Source organism: Rhinopithecus roxellana, chromosome 17 (assembly GCF_007565055.1).
Source record: "Rhinopithecus roxellana isolate Shanxi Qingling chromosome 17, ASM756505v1, whole genome shotgun sequence".
NCBI lineage: Eukaryota > Metazoa > Chordata > Mammalia > Primates > Cercopithecidae > Rhinopithecus > Rhinopithecus roxellana.
The window spans coordinates 70,981,740-71,002,194 of NC_044565.1; the positions used below are offsets into that span (position 1 = coordinate 70,981,740).

At 50.0% G+C, this 20,455-nt stretch overlaps 1 protein-coding gene across 3 annotated transcripts in view; it reads left to right on the forward strand.

The window, feature by feature from the left end:
- The window catches only part of TOGARAM2 (TOG array regulator of axonemal microtubules 2), a 72,791-nt gene that overhangs the window by 32,077 nt on the left and 20,259 nt on the right, over nt 1–20,455 (forward strand). The window contains exons 7-15 of one of the 3 annotated variants that reach the window (XM_010371168.1): nt 1,217–1,383; nt 3,957–4,107; nt 4,594–4,758; nt 8,970–9,120; nt 9,896–10,001; nt 10,945–11,180; nt 13,660–13,818; nt 19,450–19,567; nt 19,981–20,075. In XM_010371168.1, the coding sequence (XP_010369470.1) occupies nt 1,217–1,383; nt 3,957–4,107; nt 4,594–4,758; nt 8,970–9,120; nt 9,896–10,001; nt 10,945–11,180; nt 13,660–13,818; nt 19,450–19,567; nt 19,981–20,075 (1,348 nt within the window). The remainder of the gene's footprint in view (nt 1–1,216; nt 1,384–3,956; nt 4,108–4,593; nt 4,759–8,969; nt 9,121–9,895; nt 10,002–10,944; nt 11,181–13,659; nt 13,819–19,449; nt 19,568–19,980; nt 20,076–20,455) is intronic. The other 2 variants (XM_030921839.1, XM_030921840.1) reach the window with 2 other exon arrangements.

The following is a 20,455-nucleotide window of genomic DNA, read 5'->3' on the forward strand; positions in this document are numbered from 1 at the left end:
CCCTGCCTTCATAATAAGAAATGTACCTTTAAAATCCGCTGATGGGGAAAATATGAGTGACAAAGCAATAATGTGGATTTGATGCCATCAAGTGGAAGTGAATGGGTATTTTATCCATCCCAAGAGCATTCGAAGGTTACTGGCTGTAGTAGCGTTCTCCAGAGGGATGGAACTGGTAGGATATATGTCTCTATATAAGGGAGTTTATTAGTGAGAATTGGCTCACACGATTACAAGGTGAAGTCCCACAAGAGGCCGTCTGCAAGCTGGGGAAGAGAGAGGCTGGTAGTGGCTCAGTCAAAGTTCGAAAGGCTCAAACCAGGGACGCCAACAGAGCAGCCTTCAGTCTGTGACCAAAGGTCCGGGAGCCCCTGGCGTGCCACTGGTGCAAGTCCCAGAGTCCAAAGGCCAAAGAACCTGGAGTCTGATGTTTAAGGGCAGGAGGAGTAGAAGGAAGCGTCCAGCAGGGGAGAAAGCAGGCAGCCAGAAGACCCGGCAAGCAAGGTGATCCACCTTCTTCCATCTGCTTTGTTCTAGCTGTGATGGTAGCTAGCAGCTGATTGGATGGTGCCCACCCACATTGAGGGTGGGTCCTCCTCTCCCAGTCCACTGGCTCAAATGTCAATCTCCTCTGGCAACACCTTCACAGACACACCCAGAAACAATACTTTACCAGCTATGTAGGCATCCAATCCAGACGGCACCTATTAAGCATCACACCGGCTCTCAGCTTTCCCATCTGTGAAATGAGACTGGACTAGTGTTAGTTCTCTGGTCCTGGCAACTCTGCCCTTTCCTGCTGCGTCATGCTTTCACGCAAGCCCACGGTCCTATGAAAGCATTAGTGGGCCCATTTTGTTTTTTCTTTTCCTGCCGTACAAACCTCCCAGGACAGATATACTTATATTCTCAGGAAATGTCTTACATCTCCTGGATAACACATCTGGCCCTGTTTCCCGCCCAGCCTCCCCACTCCCGCACCTATCTTGGAATAAACTGTGCAGTGAATGAACGAATGGAGGGTGATGCTGGTCCACAGGTAGTCCGCCCCATGCCTGCCAGTGCTGTCCTGTACAGTAAACCTAACTCAGGTCTTGCTCCATCGAGGAAGAATTGAGGGTGCGGGGCTTAGCAGTAGAGTTGAGCCAGCCACAGGGTCAGTGAGCTCAGGAGGGACCTGGGTGTTTCAGCTCCACCCTTGTTCTCAACCCCTCAGAGCCAAAACCTTTGGCCTCACCCATCAGAGACAGGCCTGCCGCTGCCAAGAAGCCTGCCCTGCCTTTTTCTCAGTCTGCTCCCACGCTGACAGCCTTCTCCTTTGACCGTGCCAAAGAAGCCTGCCCTTTGCTGAAAGAAGAGGACCGGAAGGAGATCAGCACCAAGGTACCTGGGGAGCGGGAGGAGGAGGAAGTGGGGCTGGAGTGGACGACAGGCTGCATGAAGGCAAGCATCTGAAGAATTCAAGAGTGGTTCCAGCCACAGAGCAGAGCAAGGAGAATCTGAGGCAGCCACCCAAGTACTAAAGGCCAGAACCTGCAGCCGGGGTTGGGGTCGGGGCTGAAGAAAGGAAGAGAAAGGATACGGGCTGGAAGTGGGGTGGGGAACTAGGTGCAGGGAAGACTACAGAGGGTTGCTGAGGGGTAGGAGGGAGGAAAGAAGGAGGACAGGGAGCTTGCACAGGGCTCAGGAGGAAGCTGGATGTGGGGCAGAGAGCAGGAAGTCTTAGGTGAACTTGGCTGTGTGGTTTGAACTAACACCCAACATAGCAAATGAGAGGCAGCTGACTCAGGTCTGATCAGCCATGGGCTGTGCTCCACCGACTGGCGAATACCTCACACTTCTCAGGTGGCCTTGGAAGGTGGTCATTTCCCTGGCTTGAACGAATTTAGTGAAGCTTGGGGAGTCACTGTAGTGAGGAGCCTGTGCTCATTCTTTGAAACAGAGAACATTCCAGGTCAAGAAGCATATCTTGAAGGCCTCCTGGGTGAGTGTTCTCTGTGAGAGACTGGGTGGCTGTGTAAGTCATCACCACAGCCCCTCCCACCGTAGAGAGGACCACAGAACATGAAACACAAACATTCAGTGCAGCGAAATGAGCTCATCCTCCACCCCGCTTCTGCGCTCCCTCCCGTGGCCACATCGTAGGCCTTGGCATTCTAAAGTGTGCCCCCCACCATGGTCTCAATTTCAAGCATCCCATTGGCTCACCAACCTCTCCTGTTGTTCTGCTCAATCCAGCTAATCCTTCAGTTCCAACACTTGTTCCCTCTCTGGCATCAACGATATTCTCGTTGAAACGGGATCATTGCTATCAGCGTATTAGCTCTCTGTTACCTCTCTTATTTTAAGAAAGCAAAACAAAACCAAGACAAAATGATTGCTGCGTCTCTTTTCTCTCCTGAGTCCACGCTTAACAGGCATTAGTCCACACTCCCCACTGAAACTGCCCACGTTGGAGTCGCCAATGACCTTCATCTTCCCAAATGTAGCCACGGTTAGTCCTCGTCTACTTTGACCCCATCACAGCTTTTGACACGACTTGTGTCTCATCCTTGAATTCTCCAGCCAGGGATAGGGGTGAGGGGTGGCTCTTTTTTGGTTCTGACTACATGAAAGGCAGCTCCTTTCCAGCCCTTCTTGGCTGCCGCCTCCTCATCTCCCCGACCTCTGGATGCTGGAACTCCCCCAGCGCTCAGCCCTCTGGCCTCTCGTCTATTTATACTGACCCGCTAGATCCTCATCCAGTCCAGACATTAAGTACCATCTCTATGCTGAGGACTCCCACACCTCCCTCGCCAGCCTAGACCTTCCCTTGACCTCCAGACTAACATATTTAGCTGCTACTCAATATCTCTGCTTAAGTGCCTAATTATACTTCCAACTGACTGTGTCTAAAACTCAACCCTTGAATGCTCACCTCACAAAACCTCCTGTCTCCCCAGGGGACCCACTCATCTCCAGCCTTCCGGTGGCTCAGGTCAACCATCTCGGGCATCCTTGGCTCCTCTCTTCCTCTCTTGCCCTGCACCTCATATATCAGTGAAGAGAGTGAGCTACACCCTAGAAGCATGTTCAGAATCTGCCCACCCCACCACCCCCCATCGCTATCCAAGCCCCGCCACCTCTTGACTGGATGTTCAGCTGCCTCCTAACCACTCTTCCTGCTTCCAGTGTGAGGCTAGCTGCAGACTCTTCCTGTGCAGCAGCTGGCATGAGCCTCAGAGAAATGGAAGTTAGAACGTTCTGTGGATGTGGAAGATATTATCATTGAGAAGGGTGAAGGGAATACAGGAAGTCTTGGTTCTATTTTGACAACTTACGAGTTGTTCTTGCGTCTTAAATGATTTCAAAATAAAAATTGTAAAAAACAACACTTAGAGACAGCCCCCAACAGTGGAAGTCAGATCATGTCACTCCTCTGCTCAAAACCTTGAACGGCTTCCTGTGTCCTTCAGAGGAGAAGCCCAGTCCTTTCCTTGATCCATGTGATGTGGATCCTGCCCAATCTTGTGTCCTGTCACTTCTCTGACTCAGAGAGCTCAGCCAGTGTCCACCCCCCGACTGTCCCCAACCAGCCAAGCACATCTGGCCTCAGAGCTTTTGCACTCACTCCCTCTGCTTTGAACACTTCTCTCCTAGAAATCTGTGGGGCTGGTCTCCTTCCTTTATTTCTGTCTCCACTTAAGCTTCACCTCCTCGGGGAGTCCCTCAGGACCTTCTAGGCTAAAAGCCACTGTCATCTCTGTCTCTTTTCTTTCAGCACATGCTGCCTGATATCAGCATTCGGCCTGTTTATTGTCTCTCCCCCACACCTCGAAGCTCTTAAGGTGCAAGGATTTGTCTTTTTTCTACACTTCCAGGACAGCAGTGGGCACACAGGAGATGTATTTTTGATGACTGAATGTTGATGATTGAATGATCGGAGGTTAATAGAGTTTGCCTTGACCTTGTGCCAGATCCAAGTCACCATCTCCAAGTCCGCCCGGGAGAAGATGCGGCTGAAGCAGACAAAGGAGATGGAGCTGCTCCGGAGGCCGGAGGAGCCCAGGACAGAGCGGGGGCTCACTCCCCAGGGCCTGGGCTCCCGGAGAGCCTTCATGAAGGAAGGTACTGGGTGCCTGGTGTGGGATTTGCTCAGGCTGAGGGAGCTGAGTCTACTCTCTCATAGCCTGCTAATGGGCCCATTTTCTTTTTCAAAGTTTTTATTATTATTTATGTATTTATTTAGAGATGGGGCCTCGCTCTGTGGCCCAGGCTAAAGGGCAGTGACACCATCACAGCTCACCCCAGCCTCAAACTCTTGGGCTCAAGGGATCCTCCCACCTCAGCCTCCCAGGTAGTGGGAAATACAGATGTGTGCTACCATGCCTGGCTAATTTTTTAAAATTTTCTGTAGAGATGGGCATTTCCCTTTGTTGCCTAGGCTGGTCTTGAACTGCTGGCCTCAAGCCATCCTCCTACCTCAGCCTCCCAACACGTTGGGGGTACTGGCATGAGCTACCGTGGCCAGCCATGGGCCCATTTTCAAAGGAGGACATTGAGGCCAGGGGAAAATAGACCTGCTTAGTCCTAGGGCTTTCTCTGTGTCCACAGGCCTCCTTCCCCTCCGAGGCAGCGGGACCCTGTCTGTGCCCACTAGGCCATGTGGCCCACGCAGAAAGGATGTCAGCATTATCCTGAGGAAGCAGGCCAGCCGGACCTCCCTACCCAGCATTCCCGTCAGCCAGCAGGAGCCCCTCTTTGTCCGCCACGCCTCAGGTGGGCAGGCCCAACTGGCAGGCACATGTGTCCCTCTGCCCATGCTGCCTCGGGATGCCCTGAGGCACGGCAAAGGTGACCTCGGTGGCTTTGCTTCCACCCCTTGTCCATGTTAGACCAGGAGGCAGCCTGGGGTGGTGGCTGCCTTGCCAGAGAGAGAAACAGTGTCAGGGACTCATCATTGTCTACAGGCTGGGCTGCGGACCCAGGATATCACAACTGGAGTTGTGATGTGCCCAGCCTGTGTGACATGTCCTGGAGGAGTGACCAGTGCACCAGGGCCAAAGACACTAGACAACAGCCCCCAAGGAAGCAGCTGAGAACAGCAGAAAGAGGATGAGAGGATTGGGGAAGACCTCAGTTTCTTTCCTGTTGCTTCATAAAATGTCAGGGCTGGACAGCACTAGCTACAGACAGGAATCAGAGGGTCCAGAGCTTCTACCAGGGCACCTCAGGAATCATGTCTGGGACATGGGGACGTTCTGTCCCCATTCTACCAGGCGAGTTTCTATTTTGCCTCTTTTTTTTTTTTTTTTGTATACTGGGCATTCATGTGAGATTTCATTTGGAAAGATTTTGCTACTGAAAAAAACTTAAAAACAGTCAGCTTGGTTCAGAGTTTCTTTAAGTGTGGGATGTGATGGTAAATGATCATAGACTAGATCATAGACATATAATTTCCATGCTATAAATAATGCCAGCTCACCTCCCTTTTCAATTCTCTTTCTATCCTTTCAGTTGTCTCAAGTAGAAAGTCTGAATTGGGTGCTAGTCTTTAGCACCTCTCTTTTTATTTTTATTTTATTATTTTTTATAAAGAAAAGAGGTTTAATTGGTTTATAGTTCCACAGGCTATACAGGAACCATAGTCGCTTCTGCTGCTGGGGAGGCCTCAGGAAAGTTACAATCATGGTAGCACCTGTCTTTTTAAACAAAGAGATCCTCTTTCAGGCTCAAAGACAGAAGCTGCCTGCAAATTTTTTAGCTAGAGTTTTTAACAATGTTTTACTTTCATTGTAAATATCTATCATATTCTATGACAATGTTAGTTTATGGTAGTGACAGAAAGTTCCCTTTGGAGTTAAATTCTTTAGGATTTGAAATTCTTTTGTGATTTGAAGAAAAGTACAATGTAAATGAAAGGACAGGCTATTGAAAGATATGGCAAACATCATGAAAGTGGTAATTGGATGATATGATTGATCCTGAGAACTATTGATCTATATAACCCAACCCACTCTTTTTTTTTTTTTTTTTTTTTAAGACAGAGTCTCACTCTGTTGCCCAGGCTGGAGTGCAGTGGTGTGATCTCTGCTCACGGCAACCTCCACCTCCTGGGTTCAAGTGATCCTGCCTCAGCCTCCTGAGTAGCTGGGACTTCAGGTGCCCACCACCATGGCCCAATTAATTTTTGTATTTTAGTAGAGATGGGGTTTCACCATATTGGCCAGGCTGGTCTCGAACTTTGACCTCAAGTGATTTGCCCACCTCAGCCTCCCAAAGTGCTGGGATTACAGGTGTGAGCCACCATGCCTGGCCAACCCACTCATTTTACAGCAGCAGAACTGAAACCTAGTGATGTAAAGGCCACCTAAGGTCACTCAAGGTCATGGTGCCCGGTAGTACCACCATCTAAAGATCACTAGACTGAGACTTTGGCTAGTGATGCTTGACCCAGGATAGTCTGTTGTCCCTCTTTATTTGAACTGTTTATGTTTGGCAGGTGAGCAGGTAGGCAGAAATAAAATCAAGTAGGTTAGGTTGTTGGAGTTAGGAAAAAAAGGTCAACATTCTCCTTTTACAACCATCCTGGAAGCTGCATTCGAATCCTCCTCATCTTCCTCTCTCCTCACAGTGAATGAAGAATCCCTTAACTTGCTTTATAGTTTGGGTTTTTAGTCTGGCTGGAAATGATAGTATTTCAGGATTGTAAACCTGCTTGTCCTCCTGATTCTCCTAATACGTCCTGTGAGGGTGTTGGAAATAAGAGCTAGGAGTCACAAAGAAAATGAGCACTCAAATAAAGGATTTCCTCAGCGAGGCAAATTTGCTTCCGCAGAAGGCTGCTGCTCATTCTTCTGGTGTGCGAGAGCACACCCAACAAAGGAGGGAAGCGGTTTTTATCCCTAACGCAGTCAGTCCCTACTACTGTGTCCGGTCTCCATTGCCTGGGGTCAGACAGCACAATCTAAGCTGATCCCGACTGGCTACTTCAAATGGGGGGTGGGGGTGGGGGTGGGGCTCTAGCGGCGGGAAGAGCAGTTTTGGAACTAAGGGACGTCAAATAAGGATCAGATGTGGGTTGTTACAGATTGGTAACTGATGTGGGTCACAGATTGGGAATGGCTGGAAAGTTGTTTACCGTAACTAGGGGCAAGGCGGCAAGGAAGTTAAGCTTTGAAAATAGAGGACAGGTGGGAACTTTGAAGAGGAACTCACTGTTTCCAACAAGGAGCTGGCCTTTCTTGGGAGACTGGGTTGGTTTAGGTGAGCTCAGCTCAGGATCTGTTCAATTTCTTCTGTTTTGTGTGTGAAAAATAGAAATGACTGAACCAGAAGTCACAAATATGAACCTGACAGGAAAGCTGTCAGACACAGGGCAAAGGGGGAGGCCACACAAGCCCTCAAGACACTGGAGGCTGGAGTCCCCCTGCCAATGCCTTTTGTGGGTTTGTTTTTAAGTCCCGTGGATGCTAAATGCCCCTGCAGGGTGTGGTGAAGGCGGGGAAGGGGGGCAGTGGGGCAGGAGGCTGGATTGCTCTCTCCAGAAGACTGAGCCTTTTTGTGAGAGTGTTGCAGACAGCATGTCATTCATGTCCGTGCTGCCCAGGGAAGGACGGGCAGGTTGGATGTTACCTTCTGCCTTTCAGAGAGTGACTGAAAGAACTGATTAAGAGACCGTTCCACTTGCCAAGGGCAGTGCTGAAAAGAGAGTCCAAGAGTGAGGGCTTTGTGTCTCCACTTTTTTTTTTTTTTAAATCCCCGAGACTGAATCTCATTCTGTCGCCCAGGCTGGAATGCAGTGACATGGTCTCGGCTCACTGCAATCTACACTTCCTGAATTCAAGTGAATTCTCCTGCCTCAGCCTCCCAAGTATTTGGGATTACAGGCATGTACCACTATGCCCAGCTAAGTTTTGTATTTTTAGTAGAGACAGGGTTTCACCATGTTGGGCAGGCTAGTCTTGAACTCCTGACCTCAGCTGATCTGTCTGCCTTGGCCTCCCAAAGTGCTAGGATTACAGGTGTGAGCTACTGTGCCCGGCTGTGCCTCCACGTTCAGTAAAGGGCTTCTTCTCCACTCAGACTTGCCCAGTACCTCCAGATGTACTGTGATGAAAATCATCCTGGTGGAGGTGAAACTCAGAAGAAAACTTGTCAGGAAGGAAGATGTGGTAGTGAGAGCTCTGGACTGGGAAGGGAACCTTCTTGTCCTGGCTGTGCTGACAGAGGAGCCGAGGGGCTATGGAGGGTCCCCCACCCTCTCTGGTCCTCTGAGACCTCAACTGTGTGATCAGGGCATTTGGCTAGACAGAGGCCCTGTAAGATTCCTTCCTGTCCTAGGAGTTTCTGATTCCAGCATCTGTCCGCAGGGCAGGAGAGCCTAGAAAACATGACAACCTGCTTGTTGTGGGTTGCTGCGTGTGTGGCTGCATCTGGACCATGTGGGTGCCAGTTAGCTACATTGCCTTCCTCCAGCCATCTGCTCTTGGACCCTTCCCTGCTCATGGGCAACCTCACAAAAGGCTGGATAGCAGGAGGGAAGGAGGAGGCACTGACCACATGGGCCTCTGGTTGGGGATGAGGTTAGACTGCCACCAAAGTGAGTAGGGAGATCATTCATTGATGGCTGAGGGGGCCCCACCCCACCACAGATGGGGCAGGTTTGGAGGTGTCCCCCTGACTGGGGGGGTTTTGTCCCATGACATCACGTGGCTTATCACAAGTCTGTTTATAAGAATCGCATTGGCAAGGGCAGGAAGGGGAAAAGTCAGCCAAAGGTAGAGTGAGGAGGTCTTTATGGTTCCTGGGGAGGGAAGCCCAGGTGCTGGGTTCTTAGCCTCACCAGGCACTTCCCCTTGTACACCCTCCCTGTTAGGTGGGCTCACGGTGGTGGCATGGCCTCCCAAGGTGAGCAGTGGGAGGAGCGGCTACTCAGGCTCTTGCCTGTCCTGCTGTGTGAAGCCTGTTGTTTTTTCCTGTGAATGCAGCTAACTCATTACCTGCGGTGCTCACACTGGGTTCTCCTGAATGGGAAGAAGAGGAGGAGATGGATCTTAGAGCCTGTAAGGAGTTGAGGCCTTTCTCGAACCCAGAGCTGGGGCTGATGGATGCACTCCAGTGCCTCAACAGCAGTGACTGGTGAGGAGATGCCTCCCCCATGTGCTGTGTTCTGGCCAGAAGCAGGGGCTGTTGCAGAATAGCTTCTGCCCCTCAACTTCCCTCCTCTCCCACTCTGGGGTTCCAGCACCACGGAGGGTAAAAGCCAGTTTGGAGGGGGGACTGTGTGCATGCATATAGATATGTGTGTGTTTATGTGCATGTGTGCATGACTGTGTGGTGTTCCTGGCTTCATGTGCGTGCCCTGGGACCCTCCAAGCAGCCTATGCATGGCTCTGTGGTGTGCCAAAGCCAGGCATGGCAAGGATGCATTTGATTCCACTCTGGGGCCCAGGAAAGACCACAACCCTTTATTTCTCTGAATGAAATTGAATCTGCTCCAAGCGCTCCTCCCACTGTGGGGACACAGGACCGTGGTCATGAGCAAAGCAATGCCTCGGGCTCCAGAACGTTTGTGAGGAGCCCTCCCTGCCTTTAGTCCTCCCTGTTCAAGTGCCTCTTATTGAAGATGTTGGCTTTGCGTCAAGGACCCAGCTAGGTCCTGGGGGTGGGCTTCCATACAGCACTGTCAGAGCTGAGGGCTGGCCAGAGGCCACATAAAACTGGCTTTTACTGAGTGGTTAGGATTCCAGGCCAGGGTGTTACCCCAGGAAACTCTACTCTGAGGCCATGGAATGGCACCCTGCTGCGGGTGATGGTGGACTGTGATGCTGTGTGATGTGGGGCCCCTAGTCTGCAGAGGGGTGGGGCTCCTTCCTCCCCACCGCCTGCAACAGGGCCTGGCCTTGCTTCTCAGGCAGATGAAGGAGAAGGGGCTGGTGAGCATCCAACGCCTGGCAGCCTGTCACTCAGAGGTCCTCACCGGGAGGCTGCACGATGTGTGCTTGGCGGTGACTGGGGAGGTGAGGCCCCCCAGCCTGTGTGCTGTGCATTTGGCCCCACCGCGGCTACTCGATGCAATCCACTAGCAGCTGTGGAGGGGCTGTGGCTCCAAGAACATGGGGATCCCTGCCTATTTCTCAGCCTTCAGCCACTGAGGTAGGAGGTAGCCACCCATTTCTCAGTTTGGAAAACAGGCCTGGGGTTTCCTTATTTGTAATCTTTGGGAATGGAAACAATTCGAATCCTATGTGCCCATGTGTCAGCCTGCATGGTCCTCTGTACTCAAAATACCTGAGGAGGGATGGAGCGTCCTGGGCCAGATCCCCAACTCCAGGGCAGTGGCAGTGTTTCCCAAAGCCTTTCTTTCATGGCTCTGGAGCTTGGTCTAGCTGGGTCCAGAGAGGCAGGAGGCTGCATTTGGTCTCACGTGGAGGCTGTGCCCTGCTCCTGGGAGTGGGCTGCTCCAGTGGGGATCGGTGGGGGGATGAATACGGAGGATGCTGTTTTGTTGACACACGGGGGCCTGGCTGTGTTGGGAGCATCTGCCTTCCTGCATGTGGCCTGGAGTCTCTGTTTCCTTTGCAAAGTGAGGCATCCAGAAAAAATAGTTACGTTCTCCCAGGTTAATTAGAGCCTCGGTCAGCACTACTGGGCTTCTCATGGTACCTACTTCTCATTTGGTAGTTGCAAAGATAAAATCAGACATTCTTTGTAAAAGTGCTTTGAAGACAGAGTGTACACATTTCCTATGGTCATGATAATGACGGGATTAATAATTGAGATGATAATGAAATGGGACAGTTTTGCTCAGAGCGGCTGCAGGGTTTTCGTTTCCAGCGTGGTAAGACCTAGGCCAGGGGAAGGTGGCGGTGGAGGATGGGGTGGTGCAGGGCCCATTCTCCATGCGTCCTAGAGCCCTTGGCAGGGTCCAGCACCCTGGAGGGCCCCTCTCCCCTCTCCAAGGTCACCAACCTGCGGTCCAAGGTGTCTCGCCTGGCCATCACCACCTTGGGAGACCTCTTCCAGGCCTTGAAGAAGAATATGGACCAGGAGGCCGAGGAGATTGCCCGCTGCTTGCTGCAGAAGATGAGGGACACCAACGAGTTCATCCAGAGAGCAGCTGGCCAGTCCCTGAGGGCCATGGTGGAGAACGTGACCCTTGCCCGCTCCCTGGTGGTCCTCACCTCGGCGGGTGTCTAGTATGTGGCTGCCTGTTGTCTGAGGGGTGGGGGAGGTCAGGGAGGGTAAGGCAAGGGGAGAGGCCCTGGGATGTGAAAGGAGGGAAGGGTGCAGGGAGGGAGGGAAGCAGGCAAGTGAGGCTGCAGGGGGTCCCTCGGGATGCTAGAGGCCAGAGTGATGGGTCAGAGGTTCAGAGTGAAGAAGGGGCCCACCTCAGACTTTACAGCAGGTGCCTCCCACTTAGCTGGGGGAGGAAGAAGACCCCTGCTTCCCTGTGCTGGGCACCAGGCTTCTTTCCCACTTTTCATCGGCCAGGCCGGGGTAATGCAGGGAGCTCTGGCTGGAACGGGAGTGGGGCTGTTGCACTCCAAGGCTGGGGAGCACACCATGGCTGTGGGAGCACCCCGGGAGACAGGGCTGCAGAGGCAGCCTGAGCGTGGGCCCTGGAGCTCCTGCCACCCACAGGAGCAGTGTTATTTCTGATGAAATGTGAGCCAGTGAGAAAGGCGCGAAGTTTCATTTTTCAGCTTGCCCCGCTGGATCTGCTCCTGGGGAGGGGAAGGTATTGGGCTCCTGTTGGAGCTTTTCTGCAGATTTGTCTTCCCTGTCATTAAAAACCCGCACTAAAGGCAAAACCAAAAGCATTTCCTAAGCCGCTTCTCCCACAGAGCAAAAGGCCCCTCCACCCCATAAGTGGATCATTGCACCGATGCATGAGGTTTCTCAGTAGCCCCGGGGGCCTGTTGGACCAGCTGGGTAGACCTTTAGTAACTGCACCATAGCATATTGCAAAGGGTGAGATCCTGCCCAGCCACATCACCTGGGTTCACATCCTGATTGTCACTTCACTTCTCTGAGTCTCAGTTGACTCATCTGTAAAATGGGGATAATAATGGTGTCTACCTTATGAGGTTGTTATGAGAAGTAATTGAATTGACTCATGAAAGCACCCTTAGAACGGTGCCTGCCCGTACCTGACATTCACTGAGTGCTTACTGTGTCTATAATTAACTTAGGAGAAATGAATTGCATTTTTTTTTTTTTTTCCTGGATGCCTCCCTTTGGCTCAGCTTCCTCACCTGCAGAATGATGATGATAATAGTAGCTAATGAGGTGGATGTGAGATAATGGATAAAAGGTGCTGGCATGGAGGGACAGGCAATTGATCACTGTCAACAAGAACCAGGGTCACGGCTTGTGCATCTGAGTCCACTGGGATCTTGCTGAAATGCAGATTCTGGTTCAGATGCCAGTGCTGCTGGTCCAAGGACCAAGCTGAGTAGGGAGAGCTCTGATGTCCCCCACTGTGTTCCACTGGGGTGGGACTCTAGGGGACAAAAGGGTCAGTGCTTTCTGATGGAGTGTGAACAGAGAGGCCCTTTGAAAGAGGTGCCGTTCTGACAGGTTTCTCTTATAGAGCTCAGGTTCCACTTGTTATGGTCACCAACTCACCCATGAATCCCTCTTCTCCCTCCTCTCTCAGTTCAGTTCAGCAAACATGCATTAAGCTCCTGCTGAGTGCCAGGGACGTGTCAGGCACCAGCAGGGCAGTGGGGTTGCCACAGAGGGGGAATCAGAACTCCAGCCAGGATACCAGGTAGGGCGGGGCCAAGGGCCTGGGATCAGAGAAGGCAACCAGCCAGCCCTGAGGGGCCTGGAGCATGCAGCTTAGCTTTCCTGGGATCCTGCAGAGGGTCAGGCAGGTGGATGGAAGCTATGTCCTTCAGCTCTTGTCCCATCCCTTCCGTCAAGCCAAGCCCACTCAGCAAGGAGTCCTTGCTCCCTGCCTCCACTTGCTTGCCTTCCATTTCCCCTCTGTCCATTGAGTGTTGCTCTTGTTTCTACCTCACCCCAGTACTGTTCTCTGTAAGACCGTTCAGGCCTTTTATTTCTGGAGATACTTAATGATCACTCTTTTCGTCATTATGGATACAGCAGTGAAAAAGAAAAATGAAGCCCCCGTTGTTTTGGGTTACTTCCTAGTCAAGAGAGACAGATAACCTGGTCCCCGCCCACAGGGAGCTGGCAGCCTGATGGGGGCCCGAAGGGTGCAACTGTCCTTCCCCGGGGACAAAGACAGCTACCTTGGGCGGTGGGTGGGATGTCTAATTCTGCCTGTGGGGCTGGGGAAGGAAGGAAGAGGAGACATTGGTTAGGTAGGACTTTTCTAGGTGGAGGGAAGATGGAGAAGAGTATTTAGAAAAAAGGAAGGTTCTGTGTGCAGGAAGCTCCCTGGAACAGTAGGCACACGGTGTATTGGGGAGCGTCGGGTAGCTCCATGTCGCTTTCCTTCCCTCTCCTGTTGCTGCTGTCACCCTGTTAGCAGAAAGTGAGTGTTCTTTCCTCAAAGATTCCCCTCAGCTCACATGGGGACAGGTATTTTTGGAGCCCCTGGCTGGCATGAAGCATGGGTCTGCAATGGTAGATCCATGTTTGCCAGCCTGGGGACTCCCACACCACTATCCTGAGACTGACGCCGGGGCCATGATTTCCTTTCAGCCACCGGAGCCCCTTGGTCCGTAAATATGCAGCCGAGCACCTCTCAGCTGTGCTGGAGCAGATCGGTGCTGAGAAGCTTCTCTCGGGCTCCAGAGACAGCACAGACATGTTGGTGCGCAACCTGGTGAGGCTGGCCCAGGACTCCAACCAGGACACCAGGTAGGGCAGGGCCAGGGGCCTGGGGGCGGAGAAGGCAACCAACCAGCCAGCCCTGAGGGGCCTGGAGCACACTGTTCAGCTTCCCTGGGATCCTGCAGAGGAGCAGGCAGGTGGGCGGAAGCTATGTCCTTTCCTTTTAGCTCTTGTCCCATCCCTTCCATCAAGCCAAGCCCATCCAGGGAGGGGTCCTGACTCCCTGCCTCCACTTTCTGGTCTTCCGTTTCCCCTCTACCCATTGAGTGTTGCTCTTGTTTCTACCTCACCCCAGCACCGTTCTCTGTAAGACCATCCAGGCCTTTTTTTCTGGAGATATTTAAGGATCACTCTTTTTGTTATTATGGACACAGCAGTGAATAAGAAAAATGTAGCCCCTGTTGTTTTGGAGTTACTTTCTAGTTGAGGGAGACAGATAATAAATAAATAATTATGGTAATTTTAGATACATATCAGGGATATAAAGAAAAAATAGGCCGGATGTGGTTGCTCATACCTGTTAATCCCAGCACTTTGGGAGGCCAAGGCAGGAGGATTGCTTGAGGCCAGGAGTTTGAGAACAGCCTGGGTAACATAGTGAGATCCTGTCTCTACTTAAAAAAAAAATCCTTGGGGTAGTGTTGCACACGTATAGTCCCAGCTACTGAGGGGCTAAGGTGGGAGGATCTCTTGAGCCCAGGAGGTAGAGGCTGCAATACAATGGTGTTAGGCTGGGGGCTGCTTTAGATTGAGGGTTTAGAGAGCCTTTTTTAAGAGTGACATTTGAGTTGAGAGCTGAACGGCTACACGGAGCCAGCTTTTTGAGGATCAGGCAAAGGAAATGTCACAAAGGCCACTGGATGGGAACAAGCTTGGTGTCCAAGGGTGGGGACGGCCAGCCTGGCGGAGCACAGTGAGTGAGGGGTGGGGGTGAGGGTGGGCAGCAGGCCCAGGTCAGGGACATTCTCTTAGGCGAAGGTTAGAAGTTGGGATTTTGGGTGGTGTGTGATTGGAAGTCACTGGAGAGTTTTCTTAGTGGGAATATGAGGAGGTGTTAGAGGATTTTAAGCAGGAGAGTGAGAGGATCTGGTTGACTGTCTTCAAAAGCTAGGGCTGGGGCTCAGTTCCTCACACTCCTCAGTTCAGGGCTTATTATCAGCTCCTCAGTTCAGGGCTTATTACTACCACATCCACTTAGATGAGTGTGTAGGTCTCCACCCCTCACTCCATCCCCACCCCGACTGGAGACCGTGTGGCACCTGTCGGGGCTTCAGAGGCCGTGCCCACCCTGGGTGGGTGAGCTCCAGGCCAGGCATTCTTATAGGGTACCCACATCTGAGGGTGTTCCCTGAGGGATGTAGTGTCTGCAGTTCTCCTGTTCTTCCCTGCTGCAAACAATGCTGCATGGCACCTCCTCAGACGTGCCCAGGAGCAGGACCGTGGGTCGGGCGCACATGTGCACCAGCAGCCCCGCCCTGCCTGAGGTCTGCATCTGCCTCCCTCCTGCCCAGCCTCTCAACGAGTGGCAATTTCTGGATTTCTAATTTTTATCCATCTAATGAGTAAAAATGACAGCTCGTCATTGTTTTAGAGTGCTTTGCCCCCCTGCTTATTAATAATGAGTTTGAGTGTTTCTTTACATGCATGCTAGCCTTTATGATTAAAAAAAAAAAAAGCCTCTCTGGCTGCTGCAGGACTGGTAGTGAGAGAGAAAGGCAGGAGCAACAGCAGATGATGGCTGCCCCACAGTCCAGGCAAGAGGGGCTGGAGGCTCAGACTGGAGCGTGGTGAGTGGTTTTGGATGTATTTTGAAGGCAGAGCCAACAGGATGCAGGTGGTAAGGGTTTCAAAGACAAACTGAAGATGCCCTTAAGTTTTTACCTGAACAATGGCGAATGATAGTGCCATTTGCTGAAATGAGGAATATCAGTGGAGAAGTGGAAGGTTTTGCTTACTCCTGCAAGAATGGCCATAATAAAAAAACCAAAGAAATAATAGATGTTGGCGTGGATGTGGTGAAGGGAACACTTCTACCCTGCCGGTGGGAATGTAAACTAGTACAGCCACTGTGGAAAACAGTGTAGAGATTCCTTAAAGAACTAAAGGTAGAACTACCATTCGATCCTGCAATCCCACTGCTGGGTATCTACTGGGTATCATTATACAAAAAAGATACTTGTACATGCGTGTTTATAGTAGCACATTTCTCAGTTGCAAAAATGTGAAAAAAGCCCAAATGCCACATCATCAATCAACGAGTGGATAAAGAAATTGTGATATGTATGTATGTATGTATGTATGTATGTATGTATATGTGAGTATATATATGCACACACAGAATGGAATACTACTCAGCCATAAATAAGAATGAATTAATGGCATTTGCAGTGACCTGGATGAGATCGGAGACTATTACTCTAAGTGAAATAACTCAGGAATGGAAAACCAAACATTGTATGTTGTCACTCATAAGTGGGAGCTAAGCTATGAGGATACAAAGGCATAAGAATGACATAATGGACTTTAGGGACTCAGAAGGAATGAGTGTGAAGGGGTTGAGGGATGAAAGACTGCAAATTGGGTGCAGTATACACTGCTCAGGTGATGGATGCACCAAAATCTCACAAATCACCACTAAAGAACTTATGTAACCAACCACCACCTGTTCCCCAATAACCTTATGGAAATAAAAAATTAAAACAAAAACAACAAAAACAAGCAAACAAAACATTGACTGGCCAGGCACAGTGGCTTACATCTGTAATCCCAGCACTTTGGGAGCCCAAGGCAGGTGGATCTCTTAAGCCCAGGAGTTTGAGATCAGCCTGGGCAACACAGTGAAATCCTGTCCCTACAAAAAATACCAACATATTAGCTGGGCATGGTAGCATGTGCCTGTGGTCCTAGCTACATGAGAGGCTGAGATAAGAGGCCAGGAGGCAGTGGTTGCAGTGAGCTGAAATAGGGCCACTACACTCCAGACTGGGCAACAGAGTGAGACCCTGTCTCAAAAAAAAAAAAAAAAATCCTAAATCACATTGCCATTAAACTTGGGGCAAATGCTTTGAAGAGTCACTTTAGGGGGACTGAAGGAATGGGATGAAATGTCTATAAACAACCATCCTTTGTGTAGCATCTCCTAGAGTATCTACTATATAATAAAGTGTTGTGTAACTCTGCCATGCAACATAAAAAAAAGACGTAGAAGGTTTTGGTTTGTTTGTTGGTTTTAAATCGTTGTTAGAGGGATGGAGATCAAGGTCTAAAGTCTCTCCAGATCTGCTACTCCTCTCCGTTCTGACCTCTCCCCACACTAGATGGTGGTGACTACGTTTCCTTTTCCTTCCTAGAACTCTGTCCTTCCCGGTTTCCATGGCACTGTACTCTGGGTATTCTCCTTGTCCCTCTGTGACCATTCTGCCCCGACTGCCAGCTGAGTGTAGGTGCTGCCAAGGTGTCTTTAGTCCTCATCTCCCTCTCCTGACTTTCACTTCTGGTGGCTCCAGCCACCAGCAAAGTTGGAGGCTTCTCAATTCTTGCCCTCCAGTCCAGACCCTTCTTCAAGCATCAGTCCCCTATTTCTAAAGCCTCCATGGGACCCACCACCTGATGTCCTACTGCCGTCTCCAGTGCTGAGTGTCCCTAAATGAACTCATTGCCTCCTCTCCAAGTCTGCTTCTCTGTGTTCTCTCTATCGTTAAAAGTGACTGTTATTTACTGAGCCACCCAAGAGGCAAAATGGGGACTCCCATACTTCACTGATTTCAAGACACACATCGTTCCCTGATTTTAATATCTTTAAAATTGGCATGTATCTTACAATGACAGGCATTTCACAGTTGCTATTGGGTTTCAGTTGGGCTAGGCAGTGATTATGACATAGGCATTTTTGTTGTTTTAAGAGATGGGGTCTTGCCACGTTGCCCAGGTTGGAGTGCAGTGGCTACTCACAGGTGTGACCATTGCACACTACAGCCTTGAACTCCTGGGCTCATGTAATCCTCCTGACTCAGCCTCCCAAGTAGCTGAGACAACAGGCATGCACCACTGTGCCCAGTTTATGATGTAGTTATACTATCTGCACCTTCACAAACTTAGTCATTGTCGCTCAGAGTATTATTTTCTGAATTAAATTTTCCATTGTAGGAACCACACTATGAGCCTTTCTTTGTAAACTTTTAAATTTATTTTCAGAAGGGATTTCGGGATGCTATCTGGAGAATCATTGAGTTTAATCTGTTTAAAGTTTCTTAGGAATATTACACTATTATTTGCAATTGAAATGAATCATTATTGTATATGAGAAAAGGCATGGCAACATCAGTGGATATCCATTAGATATCAATGAAGCAGACTCTCACTGTGGAAGGAATGACCAACTCCCACATTTTTTTGCGAAGCAATCACTAAGAACTTTACCTGAACTAAGGAAGAAAAATACCGACAAGCAATGCTCTCTTTTGTTTCTGAGATAGCACATAGGAAGATTGCCTTCTCACATGGGTCAGTGTCATTGGAGGCTGTGGAAATCACCAGTTTTTATTTTTCTGATTTTCCTTAGTGGAAAATAAAGTAAGGGCGCCTTTTACAATTAATGGAGTCTTAGGTTTGAATGAAATATGATTTATGATTTTAGATGCTTCCTGCTTCACTTCCAACTAGCTACCAAATCCTGTAGTTTCCATCTTCTCAGCAGCTCTTGGATCTGACTGCGCTTCCTTATCCTCACTGTACTGCCTGATTTCAGGCCTGCACAGTCTTTTGCCTGGACTATTATGGTGGTCTCCTAATAAGTCTCCTGGCCCCTAGCCTTGTCTCCACCGATCCATCCTCTGCACTGCTGCTAGAGACATTTTGACTAATGTACAAATTGAATCATTCTTCAGCTTTCTATTGCATGCAAACTGAGGTAGTCTAACTCCTTCATGTCTCCCCAAACAGGGTCCTGTGTTCTCCTCTGGCCTGTCTGCTTCCTGTGTCCAACCCCTGCTCACTATTCTCCAACATATCCCCCCTGCTGACATGTCACACTGTGTTATAGACCTAAATAACCCTTTTCCTCCAATGTACCCCAAATCCCACCCCACTTGTGAGCTCCTACTTATCTGTTGAGACCCAACACAAAGGTCACCTCTTCTATGAAGCCCTCCTTGATTCCCTCACCTGCCACCACTGTTCATCAGGTAGATTGACTACTCCCTCCTATATTGTCCCACTTTACCCTTTCTCAGACTTCTAAATGTTCCGTATTAGAACAAAATTGAGTACACTTTGGTATAGCCATTCAACGGAATATTTTGTAGCCATTAAAAAGGATGTTTATGGAGAGTTTTAAGGGACTTGGGAAGAAGATTAATGAATGATAAAGTGAAAAAGCTGAATACAACTTGTATATACATTCTGATATCAACTAAAGTAAATGCCACAGAAACAAGACTATAGGAAAATATGTGAAAATTTAATAGTGATTTTCTCTTGGTAATGGGATTATGGATGATGTTTATTATTAATCTATTTTGTAACTGGGTAGGGATTGCTTTCGTAATTAGGAAAAGTATTAAAAACTCTCTTTAATTAGGAAGATTATGTAAAGCTGTAAAGCAAATTTATTATGCATTTCCGAGCTGTTTCTTTATCTTGCTGTCTCTCCTGTGGCAGATTTTATGGCCGGAAGATGGTGAATATCTTGATGGCGAACACTAAGTTTGATGCATTTCTGAAGCAATCCCTCCCATCTTATGACTTGCAGAAGGTCATGGCAGCCATTAAACAGCGGGTGAGTTGTGGGGCATGAGTGGGTCATGGCCTTTTGGGGGTGGGGGCGACAGTGCTGAGCCTGGCAGCCTTCGAGTAGGTCAGGGGAGTGGGGAGTGGATTCCAGAGGCGTTGATTTCATCCACTACTCCTGATAGGTGAGATAGATGTGATTTCTGTCCTCTGTGCTCACACCTGGTTCTGCCCCCACACTGCCTACGTTCCTTGAGGCTCCCTGGGCCTCCACACCTTCATCTGTTAACTGGGGATCTTGATTTCTGCCCCAGCTACTTTCAGGGCTCTGGAAGGCTCAACTATGACATCTGAAGCTCTCCTAGGTGGAAGGGATTATTGCCGTTATGTCTCCACTGGAATGTCTGGCAGTTCCCTGGAGGGCCACTCCTTTTGGCTCATGCTCTGTGTGTATTTTTCAAGGGAATAGAAGATAATGAGGAACTTCCCTCTGCCAAAGGCCGCAAGGTGTCGAGGAGTCTGGTGGTGTGTGAGAACGGGCTGCCCATCAAGGAGGGGTATGGCTGCTCCTGTCTCTCCGGGCTTCACATCTAAGACTTCTGACAGAGGTGTCCTGCTTACCCATGGCCAGGGGTGGCTCTGGGGTGGACACATGGATCTGGGGTACCGCTGAGACCTAGTTGGGTCTGCAATACTAATAGATGCATTTGTAGGATGTGTTTCCCCTCAACCCAAATCCCAGGGAGACCAAATCCTGGGCTTGGGAGCATATGCCAGTAGAAGTTGGTTCCTGCAGTCCCAGCTGAATGGGTGGGGTTCCACTAGCGTCAGTGGTTGCTCTCTGAGTGAGCTCAGTGCATGAGCTCAGTGTTTCCCCGTTCGCTTAGACCGGCAGATCCTTTAACCGCCAGAGTGACCAGCCGGGGACTAGTTCAGA